General features: G+C 44.4%; 1 protein-coding gene across 1 annotated transcript in view; it reads left to right on the top strand.

Moving 5' to 3' along the window:
* LOC109696643 (polycystin-1-like protein 2) overlaps positions 1–15,335 on the top strand; it is an 80,780-nt gene that overhangs the window by 11,083 nt on the left and 54,362 nt on the right. The window contains 4 exon segments of the mRNA XM_074056923.1: positions 5,995–6,224; positions 8,014–8,416; positions 10,400–10,479; positions 14,246–14,295. Of these exon segments, the coding sequence (XP_073913024.1) occupies positions 5,995–6,224; positions 8,014–8,416; positions 10,400–10,479; positions 14,246–14,295 (763 nt within the window).

The raw sequence follows: 15,335 nt of genomic DNA on the forward strand, positions 1-15,335 counted from the left end.
AGATGATGTCATACCCTTCTTCCATGACCACACCGGAGCGATCCAATTTCGTCTCCTTAAAGATTTGGTGAACCTTGAAGCTACCACATAGCTTCTTCCGTCATCTTATTACTGGGGGAGGGGTGTTTCTGATGCCTTCTCATCCATGTGAGCAGCTTCAGCATTCAATTTGCAATGTGGAAAACTGCATGAATTTAAAGCACAGCAGGATCCACACACCTTATGTGACTATCACTGTACTTTTCTTTCATGTGTTTGTACAGACTCCTGCTTTTGCTCACTCCTCATTAGTCCAAGAGGTAGAGATTTTAAATTCGGATCCTCTGTGTCCATCATAGATACATGGCTGTGCTAAAGTGTGTGGGGGGCTGGGGGTGGAGACGATCCACCCTCAAGTGGAACCAGCAGAACAAAAGGCAGAGCCTTCTCTGTTAAAAGCCATCTTCTCTCTTCACATGCTCCATGCCTCGTGTTCATTTGCATGGTGGGCTGTTTTGTTTCTCCGTCCTGGAAAGCTTTACTGCATTTCTGAGATTGTGTTATGGACCTAATGGGACAATTTGCCTGAGGCAGAATTCGTCCAACTCCAGCGTTGGGTAACTAGGCGCCACCTTCTGGCAGATCTGGGGATTGATGTTCTTCTTCTGCCCTTATTCAGAGCTGCCTAAACTGGAGCAGTCTTGAAGGGAGGGGCTGACACAAGCCTTTGAGTGACTCAGATGTAGCAGGATGGTGATGGTCAGAGAGCCCTCTAGAGCAGAAGTACTTTGGGGGTGGAGGCAGGTCTCTAAGGCAGGAACAGTGGGGCTAGGGAAAAAGGCCAGCCTGGGCCTGAAAGAGCACAGTGTATTTGGATAGCTCTTCTTCCACCTGGAGCCAGCTGGGATTATGGAGATTAAGCACTAGGAAACAGGAATGCAGGAGGTGGGGGTGCTATGATGGGGCATTGGGATGCGGTAATAACAGAAGCCCTGCCGATCCCACAGAGCCCCTGAGCTGAGGTGGCTCTCAGAGTCGTCCTAAATTGAGGCCAGAGGGTGGACATTTATACCCCAGCATTGAGCAGTCCCTGGAGGCAGAATGTCCCCGGGGAGGGGACATTTCCCTGTGTGAGTCCACTCCCTTTGCCTGGAGATGGATTCCACTGTGGGTCCTGGAGGCACTCGTGCCTCAGTCTTGAAGGATGGAGTCTGGACAAGACACTGCAGCATCCAGAGAGAAGAATCTTTAGGCCTGGGAATTCCCTGATCTATGTTGTAATATTATTGCTAGTGTTACTAATATTTACTAGTCAATTTTATGGAGTATAAGAGACTACGACAAAAAAAAATAACTGGCAGAGTTGATCCTAAAAAATAGGCAATTCTTACTATTGTATTAATATTACACAAGAGTATATAATACTTTTATTTTAATAGGCTAAGTGGCACATGTCATCTTACTATAAAAAAACTGAAAGATTTGGAATTCTTGCATAGCAGATAATTTGTCAACCTTTGTCTCCTCTAAATCTTACAGCAGCTTAGCCAAGATTGGGATTGCCTTCATTTTGTGGCCTAGGAAACCAAAGCTCAAGAGAGGTTAGTTGTGATAAATATCACACTCGTTATGCAGATCACCCGTGGGTCCCAGGAGATGTAATTTCCAGCTTCGACCCTTTCTGCTCTTTCATACTGCCCAACTTGGCCAGATGGCTTCATCTGCCAACCTGGATGGCCACTTGTAGGTGATTAACAAAATGGCACCGGCTATGGTGTACCTAACAGTCAGACATTCATTATTTGTCAAGACCAGAAATGTGAATTTTCTTCTTCATGTTCTTTTCAAAGGAAAGCTACATCCCATTAAAGGCAAATATAACACCAATAAGTGCAAATCAGTGAGTGACAGTCTTGAACTAATTTTTTAACTTTTTTTTGTGGTAGTGGAGTTTGAATTTAGGGCCTCACGCTTGCTAGGCAGGTACTCTGTCTCTGAGTCACTCTGCCAGCCCAGTTTTGTGTTGGGTATTTTGAAGAAAGGGTCTTGTAAACTATGTGACCAGGCTAGCTTCAAACTCCCCCATCTTCCTGATATCTGCCTCCTCAATAGCTAGGATTACAGGCATGAGCTACCAGCACCTGACTTTTAAGTTTCTCTTGCAATACAGCATATGTATGGAAAAGTGCATAAAAATACAGCTCATCTCAGAGCTGGGGATGTAGCTCAGTGACAGAGCGCTGGGCTGGCATGTTCAAGGCCATGGATTCAACTCCCAGCACTAAAAAACCCCCACAATCCCCACCCCCATAAAGCTCAACTCACTTTTACGCAATGAACACACACATGTAACCAGCACTTAGATCAAGAAACAAACATGGCCAGCCTCTCTGAAATCCTCCAGGTCCTTTCCAGTCTTCCATCCCAAGGATAACCCCTATCCTAACTTCCTAATATCACAAGTTAGGGTATCTGTGTTTGAAATGCATTAAATAGAATTATGAAGTATACATGCACTCTGTGTCTGATTTCTGTTCAACACTACGTTTTTGGGATTATCCATGTCCTATATAATTGTGATTTCTTTTTTCCTCACCATTGTATAACACTCCACTGTGCTAATATACCTCAACTTTCTTATCCATCCTAGCCTGGATAAAAATTTGTTTGGTTTCTTATTTTTGGCTATTACAAACTGTGCTGCCATGGACATTCTAGTGCATCTTTTGGTGTTTATATATACATATAAGCACATGATACTATTGGATTTATATTCAAGAAAGGAATTGCTGGGTCATAGGATCACTGAATGGATTTTTAAGTTCTTGTCTCCGTCTTTTTATATTCTGAGCATGTCTCTGCTTTGCTGGCAGCAGTTTCTAAAACCACTTTGTAGTTTTCTCCCTTGGGTAAGATCCCTGGGAGAGAAATTGGGAAAAATCTATTTCTCTGCCTTTAGTCCTGGGCAATTTCAGTTGACATCAGACTTCAGAGAATGGGATAAATGGCTTCTTCCAGTCAGATCACTGAAATGCAGACTGACTTTTGCTATTCAAAAGCATCCTTCTCATTTCCATAGAAGGTTATTGTTTTCTTGTTCTAAAATCTACATTTTCTGATATTGTTCAACTTTTTCTTTTCTTTTTGCAGTGCTGGGGATCAAACCCAGAGCCTTGTGAGTACTAGGCAAGTCCTCTATCACTGAGCTACATCTTTATCTTCCTTTCCTCCTTTTACTTTAATCTAGCTATATCATTGTGTTTAAAGTGAATTTCCTGCAGAAATCATGTGGTCGGGTTTTTTTTTTTAAGATCCAATGTGGTACAATTAGAGTGATTAACCCATTTACAATTAATGTAATTGTTGAAAAAGTTATATTTAAGCCTTGCATTATATTTATTTACTTGGTGGTTCTGGGGTTTGAACTCAGGACCTCATGCTTGGGCCAGGCAGGTGCTCTATCATTTGAGCCACTCTGCCAGTGTTGGGTAGTCTCATATTTTATGTTGGATATTTTCATTTTGAGATAGGGTCTCAAGAACTATTTGCCCAGGATGGCTTTGAACTGTGACTCTCCTGATCTCTGCCTCCATCCAAATAGCTAGCATTATGGGTAAGAGCCACCAGCACCTGGCCTAAGTATACCATTTTTAAAAATTGCTTTATGTTTGCTGCCTCTGTTTATTTTTTCTTCTGCTCCCCCTTCCTGCCTTCTTTTGGATCATTTGAGTCTTTCTGGCATTCCTCTTTAACTTACCTATTGGCTTTTGGCTGTATCTCTTCATGTTACTCTTTTAGTAGTTTCTGCAAGGCTTACAGTATTCACACCTAACCTTTTGGGTCTGAGCAGGGTTAACACTGTACCACTCCAAGTCAAGTATTGAAGCCTTACTAGAAAATAGGTCTTCCTAACCCACCCTCCTGTATGCTATGATTCTCCATCCATGTACATTGAAAACACCTTTCAACAGCCACCTGCATTTGAAAGAATTTAAGAAGAGACAAATAGTCTGTTTATTTATGCAGATCTTTAGCATTTCTTGTGCTCTTCCTTCATCCCTGAAATTCCACATTTCCCTCTGATGTTATTTCCCTTCCACTGGAAGAACTCTCATTAGTGTTTCTTTTAGAAACAAATTCTCTTAGTTTTCCCAAAAATGTCTTCAGTTGCCTTAGTTCCTGGAAGATATTTTTGCTGAACCTAGAATTCTATGTTGACAGCTCTTCTTTTAGCTTTTTAAAACTGCTGTTTCACTGTCCAACCACTATGATTTCTGATGAGAAAGTCACAGTCACTCACATCCCTGTTTTCCTTACATGCAACATGCCCCCTTTTCTTCTGGCTACTTTTAAGGGGGTTTTCTCCCTTATTTTGACTTTTTCCTCAGTTTCATTATTGTGCATGTGAATGTAGTTTTCTTTACATCCCTCCTCCTCATTTGGAGTTCACCAAGTTTCTTAAATCTGCAAATATATGTCTTTGTCATGTTTGGGAAGTTTTCTACCATTATTTCTTTAAATATATTTTATACAACATTTCTTTTCCCTCTCTGGTGTTCCAGTGACACAAAAGTTAGACCTTTTGATATTATTGCACAGGTTGCTGACACTGCTCATTTAAAATTTTTAATATTTTTCTCTCTGTTCTTCAATTGGATAATTTCTCTTGATCTATGTTCAAATTCACTGGCATTTCCATCTTTCATCCTGATTCTGCTATTACATCTATCCAGTAAGTTTATATCCAGTAAGTCATTATGGTCTGCTAGGAACTCTACCACTTGAGCCATCCATATCCCAGCTCCATCCAGAGAATTTATTGCAGACACCATGTTTTCAAGTCTAAAATTTCTATCAGGTTCTTTTTTTTAAAAAAAATGTGTTTTGTTGTTGTTGTTGTTTCTCTGCAGAAATGTTTGTCATTCCACTTATTTCAAGAGAGTTTACTTGTACCTAATGGTGCATGCTTATAACAACTGTTTTTAAGTCTTCATCTGATAACTCCATCAGCTCAGTCATTTCAAGGCTGACCATCTATATGTTTTCCCTTGAAATTTGGTCACATTTCCTTGTTCTTTGTATATCAAGTAATTTTGGATTGTATTATGAACATTTCAAGCAGTAAGTTCTGAGATTCTGGGTCTTGTGAAATTCTTCTGGATAATGTTGATTTTAAAATTTACTTGTTTTGTTTTAACAGGCAGACTTGGGTAGGTTTAGAGCATGCATGTGGCTTTTCTTCTGTGTGCAGTGGTGTCAAGTTGGTTCAGTGTTCAGAGCTGCTCAGGTCTGTCCCTCTCATGCACCACGCAGGTCATGGCTCAGGTTGCAGTGTAGTCCACAGAGCCTTTTCACTTTCTTCAGGTCTGTTGTGCACATGTGCAGTTTGGGGGGTGAGTTCATGATTAGTGCTGGCTCACACATGGGATTAGGGGATTTTTTTCTCTATGTCTCTTTTCTCCAGTGTTTTCTAATAACCAGAGTCCCCTTTTGTGTTCCCAAAGTGAAAGGTCTGGGAATCTTTGTGGGTCACATGAGAATTTTTTTAGCTAGTCCTCTGGGTAAAATGAGAAGCAAAACATGCCCGTAACTTGGATACGTTCAGATTCTGATCCCATTTTTTAGATGGAGAAAGTAAGGCTGAGAAAGGTAGTGTGGAACACTGTATTTCACAGATGGAGCAAGAAGGCCCAGAGAGCATGTGTGTGGGGTGTTGGGGGTGTAGGGGGTGGGAGAGCTTACATGACTCACAAGAAGCCAATAGCAGCAAAGGGACTTGCAGCTGACACTCACCTCCCTGCTCCCTGCCCTTTAGAAACAGCTGTGCTGTTTCTACCACACCTGATCTGCTCTTGGACCTGTCAGTGTGACCTTCCCTAACTCTGAGGTTGGGCATGGCAGGTAGCATCTTTTCCTTTCTTGTTTCACTTTTGCACAGCAGGGGAGGTGTGAGTGCATGTGTGAATGTGTGTGCTTGTGTACCCAGCATGATAACGTTCTCACTGTGGCCGGCAGTGTGTCCAGCAACGTGACCCACCAGTTCACATCTCCTGGGGAATTTACTGTGTTTGCTGAGTGCACAATGAGTGAGTGGCATGTGACAGCTCAGAGGCAGCTGACACTGCGAGACAAGATGGAGAGCCTCAGGGTCACTGGGTGTGCTGGCCTGTCCAGGTCCGGGGCCAGCCTTCTCTGCCGGACTGTCTTCGGGGATCCCCTGTGGATTCAGGTGGAGCTCGATGGAGGTGAGTCTGCAGGACTGAGAAGGTCAAGGCAAACGGCTGAATTCTTGATTCCCTCCAAGTCTATCTGGCTAACTCCAGGCTTTAATAAAGAATAACAGCAATCACTTACTGAGTGGGCCTTTTAGCTACCACTTATTCATTTATTTAGCACCTATGTGTGCCACGCACTGTTCTAAGTGCTTTGCCCACCAGTACTATTTCCATATTGTAGATGAAGAAATGGCAGCAAGGTTCAGAAATTTGCCCAAAGTCAAAGTCTAGTAAGCCCAACATTCCCAAGTCCTTCTTTTCATGCACATAGCCCTGTCTCAGGAACTGAACTGTCACCCCATGTCTTGTTGGGGGTTTGAATAGGATTAGGTGAGACTGGGAGCACTGCCAGCTGAGTCTGAGCCCATCTCAGCACAGTCAGAATCAACCAGCTTTGCACAAAGATGCTGCTCCAGTCAGGGCCAATGCTCAGCTGCACAAGCTGGTACGGCCATACAAGCTGTTAGGCCTTGAGTCCATTCTGATTGGTCACAGAGGCCATTCTCATTGGTCATCATGTCTATTTTGATTGGTCAAGGTGGCCATTCTAATTGGTCATGGCATCTATTCTGATTCACTCTGATTGGTCATGGCATTCATTCTAATTTGTCCCCAAATTCATTCTGATTGCCACAGTGTCCATTCTGATTCCTCAGAGCATCCATATTAATTGGTTGGTGCTCACACAATTTCACCACTTCTCTCAATAGAGACCTTCCTGGTTAATACCCATCCTTATCCAAGGCAATATCTTTTGATGAGGTTTGGTTTGGTTTGAGATCTGAACCAAAACCAGCTGACCTAGCTGGTACAGCACAGAGCTATGGAGACGAGGACATGACTCAGTTTGACATCTCTCGCCACCTGGAAAATCTCACTCTAGCAGTCACTTAATGGAGTTATCATGGGTTTTGCCACAGTGCTCATGGGACTCCTTTACTTGTGGGTTTGTTGACTGAAGATGACTGATATGTGCAGATGGAGAAACTTTACACTTAATTTATTCAGTCTAAAAATACAGTTAAGTGCCAACTCTTTCCTAGGTGCAAAAGAGGCAACAGTAAACATGAAAGCTTGGATGGCATGTCCAGCTCTCATGGAGCTTATGTCATCATCATCATCACCATCATTGTCATCATCGTCACCTTCACCATCACCATCCAAACAAGAAATAAACTACCTCGGTTTCTCTTGGGAAGACTCCTAATTTGTTGGTATAAGTCAGATTTTCAGGTCAACCACAGTGTTTAGCAACTAGCTATGACAACCATCTGTGTACCGTAAGGGAGCCCCCACTTACAGAAAACAGGCTGAGTGCTCATTGGTCAGCTTTGAGGAAGTCACCAGTGGAGGTTGAAGGAAACACCTTCACCCACTCCCCTGCAAAAGCAAGATATGAGGCTCATACTTGTGCACAAAAATCAGTCCACCCAGGAGATCCTGCCTTTTCAGCTTCCTCCCCAGGGATATCCCTAGCAACAGCCTTCTAGGTTCAAGGATAACACATGCATAGTATAAATAAATTAGAATATGCAAATGCACAGAGAGGACCCAAAGAGGAAAAAATCATTTATTAACCCAATACCCAGAGATGACCTCTGTTAACATTTGGGAGGGTGGACTAGCCTTCCATATTTCTTTAAATCCCTGTCCATGTCTATATCCAGAATCCGACATCAGTACTTGACTTTGAATTATCACAACACAACCAGCTGCATAGTGGTTAACAGTCTTCTTACATTTTTCTTACCCCATCTAGGGACAGGGGTGACTTATACTGTGCTTTTGGGTAACATAACTCTGGCTGAGTTTACCTCCCAGAGGGATTTGCTACCCTACAATCTGACCCTGGACAAAGAAACCCAGGAGCTGATGGGCCCTGGGACACACCACCTGGAGATCCAAGCCGTCAGCAACAGCACCACCTCTGCACCTTCTGGAAATGTCACCGTCTACTTTGTGGAGTTGTTGTCGGGGCTGGAGGCCTCCTGGGGTTCTGACCATGTGCAGCTTGGACAGGACCTATTGATCAATGTCTCAGTGGCTAATGGAACCCTGGAGGAGCTAACCTTTGAGGTGGTGGGACTCAATGCAAACTTCTCCCAGAAGGAAGAGCGTTTTGGGGAGCCATCTGGGACTTACCATGTGACACTTCCTGTTGAAGGTACTCAGGGTTGGTGGCTCCCCTTCCAAACTTCCCTCTTCTTCCCTCTCTGACTTGGTGCCAGAGCAGCTTTTGGTGGTGTTTTGGGTACCACCATGGCTCACTTGGCTATCCTACCTGAGTCCTTCCTTCCAAGTAGAGAGAAGACACATATTATCTGCCTTCAAAGAGCTTACAGCTGCACGGGCTCTCTACCTGGAAAACTCCTCATAAAGCAGGGGCTGTCCTGTGTGCGGCAGGACATTCAGCACCAACCCTGATTTCCACCCACTAGATGCAAGTAGCATCAGAGCCCCAAGTCATGACTGCTAAAAATGTCCCCAGACTCTGCCCAACAGCCCCTTTGAGCACTACTGAAAGAAAGCAGGTGGGTTCAGATTTCTTCCCACATTTCTGGAGGAGAGGATGGTTTCAGAAACTGTGGATATGCCATGGAGAGAGGTGAAAAACTGAATGGTTTGCACTAGACAGGGAGTGGGGAGAGGAAGTGTCGGGATGAGGCTGGCACCAACCGGGGGCAGAGATCACAGCACAAATTTGCATCTGGAAGCAACTGAGGGCCCTCGAGGGCAGAGGGATGAGATCAGCAGGCAGCAATGAGACAAGACTCTCCTGCATACCCAGGACCTTCCATGCAGCTCCCCCTAGAGGTGTGTAAGGAAATGGTAACTTGGCAGGTGTGGGGTTCCCAGGCCCTCAGCTTGGTGCCTAGCCGAAGGAACAGTAAATTCCTGAAACTGTCAGATATTAAGGGTCCCACTTGAAACAGGAAGGACACACAATGCAGAGGCTACAACCCACGTGCCAATTGGGTTTTGTTTCCCATCACTACTATACAAGTTACTTGGTGGGGGAAATTTAAACCTTACTGATTGACATTCTCACTCATGCTCAGATGATGACACAATTTTCCTTTCCCTAAGACAAACAGAATCTGGTTTACTGCAGGGAAAGGGCAGCTGGAGGGTGGGATAGGATGGACTGTTTGCACCTGGTGGTATCAGTTTGGTCCTGCCTGGCTGTCTCCAGCCCAGCAAATGTTTGAAGCTGCCTCTTGTGGGAGTGACTGTGGGCTCCCAAGGCCCCTTCCGGGCCACAGCTCCCACAATGGTCACTCAGCTGGCCATATCTGCACAGCAGGTGCCTCTCCTGGCCTTTCCCTCCTCCCTCCCAGCTGCAGCAGCCTCACTCCCTAAGGCCCTTATCTGGCACATAGGAAAATCTTACCAATTCTGTCTACTTCTAGCCAGCCCTGGGTATTTCCCAGTCACTGACCAGCCCTTCACTCTCTCCCTTCACCTTTTCTCTCCCTCTCTGCCCTCCACCACAGACTACTCCTACAAGGCATAAGGAGCCTGCCTATGGCATCCCAACCTCAAAGAATACAAGCTAGCTTTCCAAGGAAAGGTCTCTCTAGAAGACCTCTCTAGGCTGGGAACAGAAGGAAGGCCCCTCCTCATCACTCTGTCCCACAAAGGGAGAAGGAATGAGATGTGAATGTGTTAGTCACCTTCTCCAAATAAACCTTCCAAACCTCTCTCTCCTCTTGACCCTGTCTACAATCCTGTCACATCTTTCCCTTGCTGGAATCTCTAATGTGACTCATCCTTTAAAATGTAGTTCCAGCTCTGGCTTCAACCCATGAACCATTTCTTTCTCTCTTGAGGTCGAAGTGATCTGTACCCCCAAGCCCACTATGTCCCTATGTCAAGTCCTTCCAGGGTGTGGCACCTACTGTCTGTGTATCACTAGATAGATGATATGGCCCCTGAGGACAGGGACCATGTTCCTTCATCTCTGTGTCCCCCCAGAGCCTTGCCATGCTCAGTGTACATACAGCAGGGGTTCATTAAATGCTGAGAGAGATTCAGAAACACCCCTCTGACTGGACAGGGGAAACCCTCACTGGCAGAGATGTCTCAGGAAGGGTTGAGCTGTCAGTGATGGCGCCGTAACTCTAGCCCTTCACCCTTTGTGTTGCGGGTACCTTTCTGGTCACCGTGTTGGTAAAGAATGCCTTCTCAAACCTGAGCTTGGAGGTTGGAAGCATCACCGTCACAGGCAAGGTGTTTCTGTTATCAGGGGTCCAGGGCATTGCAGTTGCCTGGGGTCTACAGAGGGGCCCTTCAAACAGGGCTCTGGTTCTTGTTCTACATATATTTAGAATTCTCTGGTTACCCTAAAGAGGCAATGATAAAAAAATACTATGAAAAGCTGGGCACCGGTGGCTCATGCCTGTAATCCTAGTTACTTGGGAGGGTGAGATTGGGAGGATCACAGTTTGAGGCTAGGGGTTTGAGGCAAATAGTTCACAAGACCCCCATCTCCAACATAACCAGAGCAAAATGGACTGGCAGTGTAGCTCAAGTGGTAGAGCACCTGCTTTGCAAGCGTGAAGCCCTGAGTTCAAACCCCAGTCCCACCAAGAAAAAAAAATAACCAACTGCACTGAATAGGTACTTTTCTCATCATTGTTCCTTAAAAAGCACAACTGTTAATGTGACATTTGCATTATTTTGAGCATTATAAGTAATCTAAAGATGATTTAAAGTATATGAAATGGGCTGGGGGTATAGCTCAGTTGTAGAGGGCTGCCTATCACATAGGAGGCCCTAAGTTCCATCCCCAGCACTGAAGAAAAACAACCAAAAACCCTACAAGATGATATGCACATGTTTTATGTAAAATACAATGCAGTTTCATATAAGGGATTGAGCATCCTCAGATTTTGATATCTGTCCCCTCAAATTCTGGGGACAACCATACAGGAAAACATTCAACCACTGACATGAGTTCTAAAAGAGGAGAGCTTGTATTAGTTATGGTGTTTAGGCTGTAAGTAACAGAAAATCCAAGCCAAGTGGCTTTAAATTCAGAGCTTTCTTAGCTCACATAACAAGAAGTTAGGAGGTAAGTAGTTCCAGGGCTGATTCAGTGACACTAGCAGGGACCCAGGCTTAGTCTGTCATCTTTCCAGCATCCTCAGAGCTTTGTCTTTGTCTTTAGTCCTGTTTCTCATGGAATCAAGGTGGCTGCTATAGCTTCTGACATCATATGTCAACCCAGCCTTATTCAGCATCAGCCAAAGGAAGTTTCCTCGTAAGCATTTCTTTTTATTAGGGGACTTTCTCACTGGCACCTAGCAGTCTTTCCTCAGACACTAATGCCAGGAAAGCAGGTATGCAGAATTTTTGGACTCCGTGGTAGAAGGTGGATTCCAGCTGTCAAGAGGAAGGGTGGGGTAATGGCTGGGCTAGCCAGCTATCAGGAGCCATCCCAGAGCTGAAAGTTAATCGTGAATATGTTTGTTGCCAGGACTTTTTGGTAGCAAGGGACAGGAAAGCAGTACAAAGTGGTTCAAGTCAAAAGGAAATTTTATTAATTCATAAAATGAAAAGTCCAGGGGATACATATCATGTTAAGTACTGATGTAGCAGCACTCAAGCAGCATCTTCAGAAACCTGCCCCTTTCCATCTCCTGTTCTGTGTCGGCTTCATTCTCATTCTCCCTTCCCCAGCAACAGCAAGATGGCCCACATTTGGATCCTCACCCACAAAGGAGTAATCCCACCCCATGCTGGACGCTTCGAGCAGAAGTCCTGAAGCTACTTTGCTGGTCCATGCTCAGTGCATATTCCCTCCTGGCCCAGCTGCTGAGACCATAGGAGCTGGCACTCAGTTTGGGCAGGACAGGACCACAGGTACATCCTGGAGCTCAGTGAAGCTCCACCCACTCGAAGGATAGAGATTAGGGATGGTTCTCTGGGAAATGTCACTCATAGGTGCTCTTGTCAAAAGAAGGGGGCATAGATGCCTGCATGGAGGGAAGACACTATCAGATGTTCATTCAACTGTCCACAGCCCTCCTTTTTCATGTACAGGATTTGAGGCTCAAAGAGGTTAACAGATTTTGCAGACATCACTCAGCTAATTTGTGGTAGAAACAGAGGCAGCAGCTATTTTGCTTGATATCTTCATCCAGGCTTGTTGAACTGTCTTTCTTCTCAAGGTATTAGAGGCTACTTTGGCATCCTAGCTTTGCTTTGTACAATTTCACAGAGCTTCACAGTTGTAGTTGTGTGAATGAGAATTCCCTGGGAGAGAATCTTTTAAAGATCAATAGTGCATGGCTCTTAACATATTCCATGTCACTGGCTATCCCTCTCTTAGTCACTACCCTTTAGTTAGGTATTAATCCTATTAACATTTCAATATCCTCTGAGATATCAATGAAATATGCCTTTTCATTTTGCTATACGCCACACTTGCCTTCTATACAGATGTAGAGTGTATGAAGCAATGGTATAGACGGCACTGCATTTAGTAACCCTGGAGTGCTCAGAACCAGGAATTGCTTGAGTCTTATTTGCAGATGAGGAAACCAAACTTAGAAGGAACAACTAAGCTGCCAAGTTCACAGAACTAATAAGGGGCCAGAAAAAGATGTAAAAACACAGCATTGATGTACTGTGGCTGCACAGTACACATGACACCCTCAGTAATGTCATGTTAGTAGGATGAGATCCACCTTGCTGAGAACAGTCACACCACAGAATTCAGCATATGCTAAAGGTCAAGGCTCCTGCACCCATCCCTCCGTTGGCAGTTCAATGTCAGGGGCACACAGATGTGCGGGTCTGACTCCAAATCCATCTTGATGGCTGACTTGATTGGATTCAGAGATTCCTAGGAGATTTGTAAAGTACACCTTTGAGTGTGTTGGTGAGGGTATTTCCAGGGAGGATTAACTAAGGGGGTAAAGACACACCCTGAATGTGTGCTACCCACATAGGCTGGGGGCTCTAATGAAATGCAAATGCAGGCATTTCTCTTTCTCTCTCTCTCTTCCTCCCTCCCTTTTTCCCTCCCATCCCCCTTCCTGACCACCATGATTTGAGCTGCTTTGCTCCACCATGCCCTTTCCACCATGATGGACTGAAACCTCTGAAACTGTGAGCCAAAATAAATCATTCCCCCCTTTAGGTTGTTTCCCTCAGGTGTTTGTCACAGTGATGAAAAGTCTGACAAAGTTCGCATTGGTAGCTGTGTCTTCCTTAACTACCAAAGAGGTATCCTTAGTCCAGCGGTAGACATGATGGCTTTGCTTTTGATCCGCTTCCCTATGAACCAAATGGTTGCTCTGTTCCCCTGAGCCATTCTCCAAGACATGATGCCTCTGGGACATGTTCCGCACGACCCTCTGACTCTGCTTTTTTTTGTTTTTGAGAGGTCTCAAATTCCTGTGCTCAAGTGGTCCTCCCGCCTCAGTCTCCTGAGTAGCCGAGACTAACTACAAGCACATGTCATCATGCCCAGATCACACTTCCTTTTGACACCTTTCACAAGGGTTTTCTTTTTTTTTTCTTTTATTATTCATATGTGCATACAAGGCTTGGTTCATTTCTCCCCCCTGCCCCCACCCCCTCCCTTACCACCCACTCCACCCCCTCCCGCTCCCCCCACCTCAATACCCAGCAGAAACTATTTTGCCCTTATCTCTAATTTTGTTGTAGAGAGAGTATAAGCAATAATAGGAAGGAACAAGGGGTTTTGCTGGTTGAGATAAGGATAGCTATACAGGGCATTGACTCACATTGATTTCCTGTGCATGGGTGTTACCTTCTAGGTTAATTCTTTTTGATCTAACCTTTTCTCTAGTTCCTGGTCCCCTTTTCCTATTGGCCTCAGTTGCTTTAAGGTATCTGCTTTAGTTTCTCTGCATTAAGGGCAACAAATGCTAGCTAGTTTTTTAGGTGTCTTACCTATCCTCACCCCTCCCACAAGGGTTTTCATAAAAGCTTAATGTTGGTTTCCATTGTGTTCACAGCCCCTGCTAGTCTCCAAGAGCCATCTGGAATGAGTACTGAAGAAAAGAATGTGAGTATCTTTTTTTAGACATTTAACTTAACGAGAAAAAGGTGTCCAGGCACTCCACTCTGGATGTTTCAGGAGACACTGAGCCGTAGGCGCCACTGTTTTTGGTATCAATAGCAAGATCAGTAGGAATTCCCAAGCTTCTCCAGAGACCCAGAAAGAATGAAGTCTAACAAAGCATGCTCTCCAACAACAGAAGTACATTGTAGATCAGTAACAACCCATCTAGGTAATGTAGACATTCCACATATCTTAGAAATTAAACAGCACCCTTCAGTAAAAAATTCATGGGTCAAAGAAGAAATCATATGAGAAATTGAAAAGCATTTCTAGCTAAATGATAATACAACGTAGCCCGGGTTGTGGGATGCAGCTAAGACAGTACTTAAAGGGAAATTTGTAGCCTTAACTGCTTCTATAAGAAAACAATCACTGCTCTTCGGTGTTTACAGAAAGACCGGTCTTCAAACCCTTGCCATTGACATAGTTCATGCATACTCGAACAGTAACAAAGGCCTATTGTTTCTCAGCCTCTTGGCTAAGATCAAATCTAGTATCTGGGCTGACAGAGCGGCTCAAGTGGTAGAGCACCTGCCTAGCAAGTGTCAGGCCCTGAGTTCAAACCCCAGTACTGCAAAAAAAAAAAAAAAAGTATGTTTTCTTACCAGTTTAGTGTCTGACATATCCTCTACCCAGGACAACCATATGAAATGTATTTTTGAAGCAGGAATGGGAATAGGAGCTTGGTCCATTGTACTTTCAGGAATGTTTCCCCTTAAGGAAGAAAAAAGTAACAAAGACCTATTATGTATCTAGGATGTTCAAGGATTGATTGATTGATATTAGGGCTAGGAATGCAATGGTGAACAAATAAGTGTGACCCCTATCTTCATGAAGCTGAGTGAGACAAATTAGAAGAACTAAGAAATTAAGAACTGTGATATGAATCCAATAAGGACCTCTGGCGTGCAGTGATTGCAGCTATCAGAGGGTGGTGTAGCAAATGTGGTCAGATGAGGCCTCTCAAGAGGTGACATGAAGAC

Source organism: Castor canadensis, chromosome 15 (assembly GCF_047511655.1).
Source record: "Castor canadensis chromosome 15, mCasCan1.hap1v2, whole genome shotgun sequence".
In the NCBI taxonomy this organism is placed as follows: Eukaryota; Metazoa; Chordata; class Mammalia; order Rodentia; family Castoridae; genus Castor; species Castor canadensis.